Source organism: Stigmatopora argus, chromosome 8 (assembly GCF_051989625.1).
Source record: "Stigmatopora argus isolate UIUO_Sarg chromosome 8, RoL_Sarg_1.0, whole genome shotgun sequence".
Taxonomy (NCBI): domain Eukaryota; kingdom Metazoa; phylum Chordata; class Actinopteri; order Syngnathiformes; family Syngnathidae; genus Stigmatopora; species Stigmatopora argus.
In genome coordinates, this window is record NC_135394.1 from 10,270,260 (window position 1) to 10,284,298 (window position 14,039).

Below are 14,039 nucleotides of genomic sequence, written 5' to 3' on the forward strand. Positions count from 1 at the left end.
AATTAAATAATGTTGTCACACTACGTAGGGGATTATTGACAAGGTCCATTTTCAAGAATAAGTCAAATACAAATCTAGCACTGTATGTCTGCATTCAATTGGAAATGTTTATATCAGTGAACGTCATCATTTTTTGTCAACTAGGACTTTTTGCGATTAAGGGAGTTATAAAAGTCAATGTCTTAACAAGACAATTAAAACGTTAGCATTTAATAACAATTTATAATTGCACGTAACACGAATACGTAAAGGAGAACGAAACACTGTTTTTTAAGAATTTGTTTTATATATTGACACAGGTCAAAACTTGGCATTCTGATATATATTGCTTTTATGGAATGATTTTTCCCGAAAATAGGACAATTTCGATTTGATTGACGATTTTCTTCCAAGCAAGCTTAGTGCAAAATGTCTATGTAGTCAATGTTACAAATGTGACAACATGTCACTTCCTCAATATATTAAGCCACTAAAGTGCCCGCGTAAAGCAATTGTTTAGTTATTTAAATGTGGTCCCATGAAGCAACAAGTGATGCTTGGTGTATTGTGTGCATATGTGTCTCTATCATCTTTTTCCGACTCTTGTTTCTCTCTCTTCTTTTACATTAATGAATCCTGATGCATTTGTCTTTGAACATTCCACATTTTACATATCACACAGATAGCAACCTCTGATTTTTACATCTACAAAGATGATCATAAGTTAAAAGTGAAAACGATAACAGCTACTTTAGCCCTAAATAAATAGTGGCTACACTTTTGCTTCATTCTGCATCATTCTCTTGCATTTTTGGATCAAAATTTGACAGTGACAAAGACTCAAACAAAATATGGACAGCACTACTACTACTACTTCTCCTTCTGCTACTAGTTCTTGTCCCAAGTCAATCAAGGAGCAACTACAGTGGCGACAATTCATCACTCAAAATCTCACCATCACTGAGAGCGAACCCAGACTGCCTTACATTAGTCAGACTCGTGAATCGCTACACCAACATATTCTGCATGTGGAGTGTTTTTGTGCTTCTTCTAGGACTCCAGAGTGCAACAAAGAAGTAACACCATATTCAGTCAGCCTGGCACATCTTTTTCTTCATACTGTGTCCAGTCACAGACATATGGACACCACCACTGAGCACCCTTCACTTGCCGCTCCCTCTTTTGTCCCAGTGAAAACTAGCCGACGGTCCTGCTTGTGCATATCAATAGGGACGGTCCTGTCTTCTTGTTTGTCTTTGCACAAGGCTCTAGCTTTGCCTTGTGGCTCTATGGGATCTGCCCTTGCCCCGCCTTTTCTTTGCCTTCATTCTCCATGTCTCTCCCAGTGTCCCCTCTCTAACTTCTTTCTTTTACGTGTCCCGAGCACAGGGCTGGGTACACTCTTGATTGGCATTACTAGACAAGAGTGTGGGGGTAAGTAGCTGGCTAGCATGTGAGCTAAGCTGGAGAGCAAATGTTTGCCAGGGAAGTAGCGGGTAGAATAGAGATGGCTGCTGGGCTCCAAGTTGTCCGTGACCAGACCCGTTGTCCTGGGGATTTTCCTCCTCCGCTCCCCCCCCCGCCCCCTCAGGGTTGGGCCTGGGGCCCATCCATGTTTCGCAGCTGGGAGTCATATACCCACCAAAAGATGACTAGGCGGCAGACCTGAGAAAAGGAAGGATGGCTAAAATAAAAGAATGAAAGACATCTGGTGCCTTGGGGAGATTAAGAAAGAGAGCACGAGGGGGAAAGCTTGTGACTGTTTATCGGAAACTCTTTGATTCTCTTCCAGCCGGGGATTACAAGCAATTGGCATTTACAATGATCGGATCATTTATTTAGCTTTTTAAAGCAATGTTTTGCCGCTGAGCACTAGAGCCGACCTTCTTATCATTTTTTTTTAAAAGCCCTTGTCTGAAATTCCCAAATTAAAATGATGGAACCTTAATCAAATACATTCCCACCTGAAATTTCAACTCAACCCTGTTATTTATCTCAACTCATGCATGAGCTGCAAGTTTCTCACAACGTTGAGCGGAAAAAAAACCCCAACCATCTTATTTCTACACCAGTTAGATTCCTTTGATGAAAGTTAGGGGGCAGTATTAGACACCATTGCTGTTTTTTTTGTCTCGGACAGTGCTAGCGACTGCTACATGCTGTCCTTAAAGCATGAAGATGCTGCAACATACAGTTAAATTCTTTTAGACAATGAGAATGTTGTGTAATATTGTCTTTTCTAATGTTCTGACTTGTGCTCTTGAAATATCATGGACTGGTTGGCTAGTTCATTACGTTGCGGTTCCCATTCCTCAAAGGAAGCAGCGCGTTCTCTACTTTCAATTTTTGTCTCCACTCTTCTCTGTCCCCACCTCTCACCTTCGCTCTCTCTGCGGTGGGTATAAGTTTGTTGTTTCTCTCAGGCTGCTTTAACCTCTGACAGCAGTCTCTTCATTACTAGTGTTTATGCCTCTCCTTTCCTCCCTTTACCCCTCTTCTCATCGAGTGGCTAGGCGGTCAGGCAAATCCCTGTAGTGCGGCTGGTCAAACATAGATATTACACTCTGTAATAACACTGGCCACCCGCTCTGACCCCAAGCCCTCCATCTTGGCTAAGGCTTCTCATCATGAGGGTCAGCTAGAAGCAGTTGGATGAGGGCTTTAAAAGTACCAGACAAAGGGTGAATTGTGCCTCTTATCTATGAATTTTTTTGTCTAATTTTTAGCACAAGTTGTAATTCTCAATGGTGCCTGGCCCTATAAATTAAATAGGAAATAATGGGTATCTGAAGAAAGCCGCTTTTAATAATGAGGAATGTTGATTGACAATCTCAAGGTCTATGATTGTTGTGGTCATTTAAAGCGTTAATTTTTTTTGTTCCCATTTTTTAATACCACATTTGAACACTAAAATAACATGAAATTTGGAATACAGGAAAGACTAGGGTATTAGTTTCTTTGTATATATTACCTTAACATGAAGTAACATTGATTTTAAATGAGCTTTAAATAAACCCCAAGACCATTGCTATCTCGGTGAGGAAAAATGCCAATCATGTATTGGGACTGACTAAATAGCTGGTGGTCATAATTTTGTTGCCATATAGTATGTCAAACCCTTGTAGAAACTTTGCCCCCATAGTCTTGGCAATCCAGTGTTTCACCCATGTACCCGACATTGACATTGACATTGTGTTTGTAGTGTTCTTTAAGTTTCCACTTGCATGACCAGCAGTCCTTCATATACTTAGGGATCCATCTCCCTTTAGTACTTTTTACAAAGACGGGATTTGACCCGTGGGCTCTGCCCTACAATGGGCAGTTTTCTCAGCATCAGTGTCCAGCCCTGCGGACCTGAAAACTGTGTATCTTGCTAAATATATTCTGTAGAATCCACGGCTGCCAGCATTCAGACACCGACGAGCTTTGATCACCTTTGGCTGGCGCACATCAGGCTGGCGTTAGGCCTTTATACCAACAATGTGTTGGACGGCGTGGCGCGGCACCCTTTGGGCTTCTCGCTGGCGGCTGCTAACTGTTTAAAAAGAATGGAATGTTATTAATTGATGCAGATACAGCATCCGCGCATGAATGGGGGCAGAGAAATACTGTTCATTTCAGAACGTGGGGCTGTTGATACAGGGCATTAGCTGTGGCATCTGAGGAATGCTAAAAACACTGCCCCCCCTTTTTTTTTCTTGGTGTGCTTTTCTCCTTTGGCCCATATCCTCCGTTCTTTTCAGTTCTTCTTTTCCTGCACTGTAAGTGCCGCATTCTATGATAGTCTATCATAGTTAACATATCATTACTCGTAAGTCATTGCCATTGACAGTGACAGTCATCTTTCAGTGGTATTGATGTCGACAGTGCATCTGAACCCAATTTAACTGTTGTACATTGCATTTATTACCAGTTTGGTCAGTGTAGTTAGACAGGTCGCCGGTCTTTTGGTCGCCCGGAAGGTAAGTGATAATTACCATTAAAATCGTTGCTCAAATTCCCTAAATACAAAATGCGAATTACTATTTAGTCATACTTAATGCCCTAGTAATTATTAGTCTAAAGAAAAGCTCCAAATTTCCTGGACTTTTATTGTTTTTTGTTGGAGAACTTGTTAAGACCCTGACTGACGTAGCTTCTTAAAGGGACAACGCATGTACATACAAACTCTTATACACTCACACGTCGGCTCAGTGAAACTGCTCATGGCCATTGTTGGCTTTTATTGATGCGTAGACCGTGTTGTTTTACCTTGTTTTGTCGCCGGTCTTTTGGTCGTCGGTCGTTTGGTCGTCGGTCGTTTGTTTGGTCGCCGGTCGTTTGGTCGCCGGTCGTTTGGTCGCCGGTCTTTTGGTCGCCGGTCTTTTGGTCGCGGTCTTTTGGTCGCCCCGGCCGCGACAACGGGCGACCAGAAGACCGGCGACCAAAAGACCGGCGACCAAAAGACCGGCGACCAAAAGACCGGCGACCAAAAGACCGGCGACCAAAAGACCGGCGACCAAAAGACTGGCGACCAATCGACCGCACACGTGTTAGACATTAGTTGTATGCAAGGTGTAATGTATAAAACTGATTCCATCTGTTTGCAGGTGAAGAGGAACGTTTCGGACCTAACCAACATCCCAGTACGGCATCAACAGTGGGAAGGGTGGCCGGCATCAGCCTCTGATGACTCTGTAAGAGAACACGCACACAGACAAATATATATATACACAGGTTTTACTCAAGTTTTGTGATGAAACTTTAGTTTAGGAATCCAAAGTGATTTTCAAACCACAGTCTTTGGTAGTAACATATCAATAACAGTCTATGGTTTTCTTCGTACTTGTAAAAATGTGTTGCAATGGTGCCATGCCGAAGCCGTCTGTCAGGAGCTAATTAAGATGTCAAAGACCGCTCCTGTCCCGTGCCCTCTATCTGTGGACATTTTAGCTCCCATCATTGAGTCCCGCTGACCTCACTCATCCCTAGGTCGCTCGTCCTAGCCATTCATTCTACACACAGTCAAGCTGATCAGAAGGAGAAACTCGAGAAACCTCTGACCCCTTTTGTCTTGCGCTGTCTTTGACAGCCTATGTGTTCCCATGCTAAGTGTAAGGAATGGGTTACCATGCTACACTGTGGAGGTTCACTTTGAGGTAACGTTTTCCTTTTAAGACCTGTTATTGTTGTTTAGTTTAAAGGATAGCTATTGGCTACTTGTTCCCCACAGAATGTAATTATAAAACCATGACCTAAAAAGAAATTTCCACATATGTACACTAGAGCTCAGTTATATATTTTTTATGAATATTAATATAGCTTCAATTGTTAATTAATTATTGTATTTTTTGTATTAACTTTATGTATTATGAATGAAAATAATATGAATTGATAAAATGTTAATAAGAACAAAAATAACTAAATTAATAAAAACAGAAACATATTATGGCCCCAATAAAACTAAAGTTGATTAGGTTTCTACCATATAGTTATGTTAAACCCAATCCCTGCAAGTTACAATGATAGACGATCATTTCCTTTAAATTGGGAAGACTGGCTCTCAAAGGCCATGTTTTAGTGCTTTTGACGGTGATTGACGCCCAATCAATTTTAAATAGAGGTGCTACCAGCCTCTCAAAATAAAGTAGCCAATGAGATAAAGTAGTGTTAATCATGAGAAAATTTAATATATTCTAAAAATGATCTTATAAATGTAGCAGTGATCAGGGACTTGGTAGTTGGTGAAGACCATTGCAGCCTTTTGAGGCATCTCACGTCTGTTCACCACCTGGCAAGTCCTCCCAATGCAGTCTCTGTGTCTCCTGGATGAGGTGATATTAAAAAAGCAGAGAGACTGAAGTGTAATAATGGCCTCTGCTTCAGCCACAGCCCGCTTATTGAAACGTCTAAAGGTATTAACAGAGAAAGCCTGGGACTTGGCTGGCCGAGCAGGTGGGTAGGGAGCCAGTGTTAGTGTCTACCTCATTAGCCCAGTCTCATCTCCCGGGGTTTGGACCAATAAACATGGCAGCCCAGAGGCTCTAGATTACGTTTCACTCCGCACAGCAGTATGCCTTCAGTGGAATCGATTACCACTTAAGTCTACTTCCCTTCTTTAATTTTGTTATATTACAGTGTTTGTCTGCTTGAGTTTACATTAGTGTGTATTTGCTTTTGTAATTATTCGTATTACACATTGTGTCTCTGGCTGCATATCGGACTCCAATACATCAGTACCATAGAAATGTGTCTGTAACGTTCCATGCCAAGTTTAGTGGAAAATCCCAAATAGAACTTTGTTTTAAATTCACAGAAATATTGGATTACTTGTAGTTTTTATTTTATATTTTTTTTGGGGGGGGTTCTGCTGTCGCCCTTACTCACCCAGGCACTTGTCAAGATAAATTGACTTTGAGAACCTTGCTTTAATTGATTTGTAGTGAGATTTGATTTTAGTAAACACATTTTTGTGTGGTTTTGTTTATAGTTATCTGAGTAACTGTAAATATTTTATGTTTAAAAGATGCCCCTTTTGGCTATTGCTCTGACTTATTGTAGTTACGATAATCTATAATGCTTGTTCTTGGTCTCTGATAAATAAAATTGCCCCCAAAAGTGTAGCTTATGCTTTACTGCAACCTATTTTTTTTTTAATTTATTCTTCATTATGCATTTTTTGGCTGGTGCCATTTTGACTACAGTGCAGGTTAGTTCAGAAAATAAGTAATTGATGTTTTATTGTAATATATAGTTTAAAGATTTGTGTATTTGTCTGTTTGAAAGTAGTTTTAATGCACCTGCATTGGCATACTAACTCTTTGGTTGCTTTCTTTTTGTGAAGCAAGAAAGACGCTTTGGATTTGTACTATTGTGCATTTAATTGTGTCATGTATTGTTAGGTGTAGGAAATTCTCACGTTTTGGAGAAACTAGTTTACTAAGTGTTGGGTCACCTTGGTACTGTGTACTCAATGTGTTTCATTGTTTATTGTGCTGCAGTTTATTCAAGGTCCTAAGAAACCTTGAAATTAGAGCAGGATGGATAATGCTCATGTATCACTGAACAACGGTTTATTCACTTTGCTGTGTTCAGCTGGAGTTACCTTATGGAGACTTTTCAGTTGTTATGACCAGCAGTGCTTCTATAGAACTGTGGGATTGATTGGCAGGATCTTTTTTTATTAGATACCCTCATCCTCTCAAGCTCTCAACCCTTTTTTTATAACACACCCTTCCTGGAGGTCTGTAATTGCTGACATTTATGTAGTGTTTCATGGTGTTTGCTAATGTATTAATGATGCTGAGCCCGAGAGTTGCCTTGCCTTGTAGGCCAGCCTATTTCTCCGTTTCCCAGCTGGCATTAACGGAATCCTCCCCTACCTGCCGGTGGCCTATGAAATCATAGTTTTATTGTTTAGAAGTGGAGAAAGGGGCTTTGGTTTCCATAACAACACGACAGAGCTCTTAGCTCAAGAGACCCCTCCCTCGTTTGAATGTCTGCCTCCAGGTGACATTAAGATTCAAGTTCCATCTGTTGCATTTTTCATTTCCCTCCCTCTGTAGGAAGGCCTTTTTCCATTTATTCAAAAAGTCATTTCATAAGGTTGTGTATGTAAACTTCACTTGAACTGTAAAAGCCACAGCATTAGAATTGAACTTAAAAACCACATCTCATCAGTTTCATTCTCTCTGCTTTTTTTTTCATTTGTCTCATCAAAGAAATTGCAGAATAAGGTAGAATTGTGGTCGCCTTTAGCACAGCTGTCAGCAGTCATTATCTCACACAACTGCCAGGCTCCCTAGTCCAAACACTGTGTACACAAGACAAGAAAAAAAAAGAAACACAGACAGAATGAAGGGAGAAAAAGAAAGGTAGAGAAGGGAAAAGAGTACAAGGAGAGGGGTAACAGAGGAGGGTGGGGAGGGGGAGAACATTCTTATCCTGTATTGGCCAGTGAATGCTTGGATCCTCAATGCAAGTGTTAATTAAAAGAATCCAAAAAAGAGGAGCCAGGTCCTTTTGTGTGGAAATGTGGGAGAGGCCAATTTGGGTGGGGGGTTTAACCTCATCACCCCATCCCCTCATGCCCCGCAGCGCGTTAGCCTTGTTTCCACATTTTACCACTGAGCCTTCAAGCTGAACTTGTGTCCCTCAACATCAGGCGAAGCCATGGGGTCAAAGCGAGGAAGAGGCGTGAGAGGCTCTCCACTCCCAAAATTTCCCCCTCCTCTCTTTGCATCCATGTCAGCTTGCAAAGCCTGCAGGCTGTTTTTGACAGGGGAAGTGATCAACTTTATTTATACACTTATTAGGCCCTCACACCAAAGCCCTTCATTGTGGGCAGTGTGAGTAAAGGGTTTAAGGAGAGCCTCTCGAAGGCTGCTGTTAAGATTCTCACGTTTGATTGCCACTCGATGGGGGAACTTGACAGAATAGTCGGGCCCTTTTCCTCATATCCTTTAGACTCCCACCCCTTGTGTTTGGCTAGCTCAACAACTACATCTCTTACCCCCACTTCTCGTTCACCTCTCAAATTATACTTGCGGCTAAAGATCACCTGCCAAATCCTGTTTATTTGGTCCTTTTCAATCAGTTTAAGCTTTGAGAAATATGAATTGCACATCTGCTACGGCCAGACCCAAAATTTTAACTAAGATGAGAATTAAGTTAGACGAGTAACGTGAGCCAATTCAGTTAAGTGTTCATCCTTGGTGTTCTTGGGGTGTGACGCTAAGAGTCAAGAGGTACTCTCACAACTAATTGGTAATATGCAAAAAACACGTTCTTTTTTTTTTTTATATATATATGTCAACTATTAAGTTGATGACAGTTTTTAACTTAACTGTTTACATCCACAATTTTGTTGTCAGTTTTCATTGTTGTTGCTCTGAAGTTTTAAGACCTTAAGTACAGAACTTTCCCAAATCTGCAGATTTATTACACTGGTGTATTTGGGGGTTGAGAATTATAGTCATGAGAATATTTCCACTGATTGTACCACAGAAATGTTAATGCAAATGGAGAATTTCTTTGACCTCAGATTTAAGACTCGGACCCAGTTTTATGTGATATTGGGTATTAATGATGTAACAAAGAAGGACGGGCCATCTGGGATATTCGCGTTCCATTGGCAGTTATTTAAAAACCCAATTTTTCTGTTACGTGATTTGGAACTATTTAACTGTGTTATCGTTTGAACTAGTATTGTGTGTGGGTGTGAAGGAGGTGACATGCAGCACAAATAATGAATCTTCTTCATTCGTGCAATGCATAGAATTATAGGTGTAAAGATGAATTGATTTGAATTTGTTAGCAACCTGCGGTGTGTCACATCCGTGAAGACCTGGATTTGATAAAAATTCTCTGAAATCTTCAGTGGCTTGGTTTAACTGCTGGAAATCAGTATCATGAGTGGACTTTACCTGTCAGAGTGGTGATGTCAGCCATTTGACAGCATCGTGGTGCTCACAACTAGTAAGGAACAACTTGAAGAGACTTCCATTCACAAAATGACAAAAATATGATAATAGCAGTTCATTAAACAAAGGTACTCACGGTTCCAGAACAAAGTAAAAATGCTGGTTTCCATGTCATGTGGAACACACCATTTTGTGAGGTACACACAATTTTTAATGGTTACTTTTGATTTGATTATTTTTTCTTTTATGTGAATGTGGAAATGTCTTAGTACATACCAAATGATAATATTGATATGAAAACATCAAATTTACAAAATAAGATGAATAATCATTGAATTTCTCTTGGCCCCCAAATAAATGGAGCACCCAAATGCATTGTTAGGAGGTTGCTGTCTATACAGTAAGAAGTTATGACCATTTAAAAAAAAAATATTTCTCTGCTTCGCTGAAAAACAGAACAAAAGGTTGATGTAGCTGATTCGGTCGAGTGGTTATTGTATTCTCTTCTGCCAAAGAAGAGTAGACCTGCGTGAAGGACCACTCTCTTTTAAGAGACACACAAGCTCCCTGCAGTCCTTGTCAGCCTTTTCAGACTCAATTGGCGTTGCATGTAATCGTGTCCTGATTCAACCACGTCCAGCTGCTCTTTGTGTGTCCAGACCGATCCCAGCACCTCTGCAGGGGATGGACAACTCCTCTACCTCTTTTCTCCCCCCGCAGCCCAACCTGCATGCCCTGACTCAGTCCTGTTGTTTAGAAGTTCACTCTCCCATAAAAAAAGAGTCTGCATCTGGGCTTTCTGTATTCACTATCTCTTTACAATTAGCACATGTCGTGAATGTAGTGTTGTATCGTTAGGACAATAGTATCATTCAGGCTGCAAGCAATTGCAAGACAGTACTGCCAGTCAAGCCTTTTTAATAGGGTTTTGTTGACGGCAATTAAGATGTTATCTTGTTGAGAAAATATTGACTCAGAATTTTTTTCTTTTGTCTCTGATAAAATACATATTAAAACAGGTGCCTTTTGGTTTTACCTTGCTTTGTACAGGTTATATTGTTGAGTTCCCCTTGGCTTTGAGTTACTCACTAAAATTAGAACATATAATGTTAACATTAAACTCGGATTGGTTTGTGTGCGGTCGTTTGGTCGCCGGTCTTTTGGTCGCGGTCTTTTGGTCGCCCGGACGTTTGGTCCTCCGAACTTTTGGTCGCCCGGACTTTTGGTCGCCGGTCTTTTGATCTACTGTCAATTTATTAAACTGTCAATGTATTAAAAAGAAGACAAAGCAAATTCACAGATCAGTAAAACTTACAAATTCTAGCAACCTTCATTCTCTCTGGGAGAAATAAGAGCACTCAGTTTTACTGCCTCAATAAAAACACCATCTGTGAATTAGCTTTGTCTTCTTTTTAATAAATTGAAAGTTTAATAAATTGACAGTAGATGGCAGCAGCCAATGTGTTAATAGATATTAAACTCTAAACTCTCCCTCTCTCTGTCATCATTTGGGCGACCAAACCGCGACCAAAAGACCGGCGACCAAACGTCTGGGCGACCAAACGTCCAGGCGACCAAACGTCCGGGCGACCAAACGTCCGGGCGACCAAAAGACCGGCGACCAATCGACCGTGTACCGATTGGTTGTGTAGGATGCACTACGTGGACAGATCCTTGATGTCTTACCGTCACTAAGTTCAATTTTTTTGCAGATTGTTTTGACATAAAAACATGATTGGGATCAAATCACAAACTGCACAGACGAAAAATTTCAACCTGGTCAGGCTCAATCTCATGGATAAAAGAGCTGGGGGCGTGTCCTTTCAAGGAAATTATAAGCAGTCACTATTATTAGAAAATTGCCCTTCCTTTTCCTGTGAAACCAATAAAAATCTAACCAACACGAAGACCATTCCATGACCTCTTATGGGTTTGGTAACAGAAATAACGAGGATGTTGTTAACTTGGCAACCCTGAACACACAAATTGTTGCTTTTGCTGGCTAGTGCTGTCTGATCGAAGGTATCTGGCTTTTTATTTCCTCTCATAGATGACGCTAGCTGCCTCTGGGATCAACTATCCCTGCCATCACCTCACTGTTTGTCGAAAGTCCTCCACAGCCAATGCCCAGGAGCCCGCAGAAGGGGTATTTTTATTCACACACACCCAAATGCACTCATGGAGCTGTGTTTTGCTGTACTCTCCCTTTTTGTGCTCTTAATGCTGTTCATACAAACTGTGAAAACATCAAATATGTCTCATATTGACATTTGTTAAGTAGAGTTTCCATTCCCAGTGTTCAGATGTCCATATGATAAGCGACAGCGAGGAAGATTTCGAAGATGCTCCCGAGTTTAGTGTGGATGATTCAGAGATGTTCGGAACGGGCTCCACAAGCTGTCGGAAAACACTTATGAGTATGTAAAGTAGATTGTTGTTATACATGGAAATATACCAATCTGAATGTGTTTTGTGCTGAAGACTTGCTAGCACATCAATTAAGCTGCAATTATTTTACCTGCGCAGTGCCGGAGAATAGTGAAAATGAAGGTGATGCCTTACTGCACTTTACTGCTGAATTTTCTTCAAGGTGAGCTCGGTGACGACTGTTTGTCTTATGAACCAAAAGGACAACAAAATGTTATAATGTCAGATTGTGCTTATGCATTTGTGTCTTTCTTGTAGGTACGGAGAAAATCACCCAATGTTCTTCATTGGATCTTTGGAGGCAGCATCTCAAGAGTCCTTTTATGGCAAAGCAAGAGAAGTAAGTCAGTTACATCCTCAGTGTTTTTTTTTTAAATTATATATTATACTATATAGACCGGGCGTTTGGCCGACCGGGCGTTTGGCCGACCGGGCGTTTGGCCGCCGGGTTCGCTCGCTGTCAAATTATGACAGAGTTTACTGTTGATATGTTGATATTTTGATATTAGATATTAGATATTAAGATATTAAACTCACTCTCTCTCTCATGATTATAATTTTGAGAGCTGGTTTCAACAGTAACAACCCGGCGACCAAACGTCCGGTCGACCAAACGTCCGGTCGACCAAACGTCCGGGGACCAAACGTCTTTCGACGAAATGTCCGAGTACCCATTTTTACAGTCTAACCTCTATAGTCAAACACAAGTGTCTTCATTAACATTTTTACCTTTGCAATGGCCATCATCATTAATACTACTGGTGCCAACAAATCTTAACGGGTTTGTATTTGAAGTTTTGACAAGCTAAACATTTTTACCATTTATCTTTTGGGACATTCACTTTTCTTAAACACTGAAAGAAAAGTTTGGAACATTTCACGCTTTATCCTGAATCTATATAAAATAACAGTGACCTTCTGAAATAAGTGGGAAAAACAAACTATTCATGATAGTGCAATTTTTGACATGCATTACTAGTAGGTAGTTAATTATTCTAATAATATTCATAATTATATTGTATATCCCTTCAGCTCACACCATACCCTAATAAGTGGCTTAGTAAATAAGTGTATTTTTAACGCAGCAACACTTATTTGTCATTTCCAGACCCAACGCATGCTTATCTACTGCTTTCTTTGATGATGGTTAAATAGAGCTCCAATGCTGATTCTTTTAACTCTCAATTTCAAACAAATTTCCAATTGTATAAACTTGTAGCAAATTAAGTTTGACAAATCACAATGTACGATTTCCAAAGCATGTTGACATTTTAATGCTGGCTGTGGACTCATTTTATCTTATCTCATTTCAACACGACATGTCTCTTGACTGCAGCTTTTTTGTCTAAGACAACACAGGGGAGAAATATACACCGAGGAAGATATTATTAATATCTGTCAAGGGACATATTACATTTTTCTCCCTTATAGCTAACCTAGTGGAGAATTTGAAACATAGCGGTCAGTATGACAAGCAGACTTTTTTTTTTTTTTAAATATTGATTGTACTTTTTTTTTTTTTTTTTTACAAACTCCAGACTAGAGAATGGATTATTTTCATTAGAAAGGTAGGACGTAGTTTTGAAAATTATTTGAAGACTCTGTTTAAGGGACAATACAAATGTCCAGTCAACACTGACAAATCGTTTTAAACTTATATACAGTGCGTTAATAAAGCTCATGAGGTCAGCAACAGAAATACTACCAATGATAATTTCACCCAAATGGGAAAAAATGGTCACCCTGGCTGCAGAGTTTACTTATAGATGACCACTTAACCCCCCTCTTGTTCTCCGTCTTTTGTCCTTTTAAGGACATTCGTATCACCTGACAGCTTGTATGGATTAAACTTGTATTAGAGTGTGAGGACAGCAAGATGTTAGGGGAGTTCAGATCACCCAGTACACACCAAGATAGCGAGTGATGGATAATGTGAACGTCAAGGCAAATTTATTTGTAAAGCACAATGTAACACAAGGTAATTTAAAGTGCTTTACATCACATGAAAATAGACAGGACACAATTGAGAGAAAAATAAATAAAATGATGCATAAAAGTCTAATTAAATGTTAAAGACAGTTCAAGCAAAAAACACGGAAAACAGGGAAGAAAAACAATAAATGGAAGAAAAACAAAAGTTGTGGATATGCTGTAGTAAACAATAGTGTTTTTTAAAGGAACTCACTCTTTGGGCACACTTCCGACATTTAAAGAAATGTGGAGTTGAGGGAA

At 40.1% G+C, this 14,039-nt stretch overlaps 1 protein-coding gene across 1 annotated transcript in view; it reads left to right on the plus strand.

Moving 5' to 3' along the window:
- faf1 (Fas (TNFRSF6) associated factor 1) overlaps positions 1-14,039 on the plus strand; it is a 47,841-nt gene that overhangs the window by 13,436 nt on the left and 20,366 nt on the right. Inside the window, exons 8-12 of the mRNA XM_077607950.1 lie at positions 4,569-4,655; positions 11,431-11,526; positions 11,677-11,797; positions 11,907-11,970; positions 12,066-12,147. Of these exons, the coding sequence (XP_077464076.1) occupies positions 4,569-4,655; positions 11,431-11,526; positions 11,677-11,797; positions 11,907-11,970; positions 12,066-12,147 (450 nt within the window). The remainder of the gene's footprint in view (positions 1-4,568; positions 4,656-11,430; positions 11,527-11,676; positions 11,798-11,906; positions 11,971-12,065; positions 12,148-14,039) is intronic.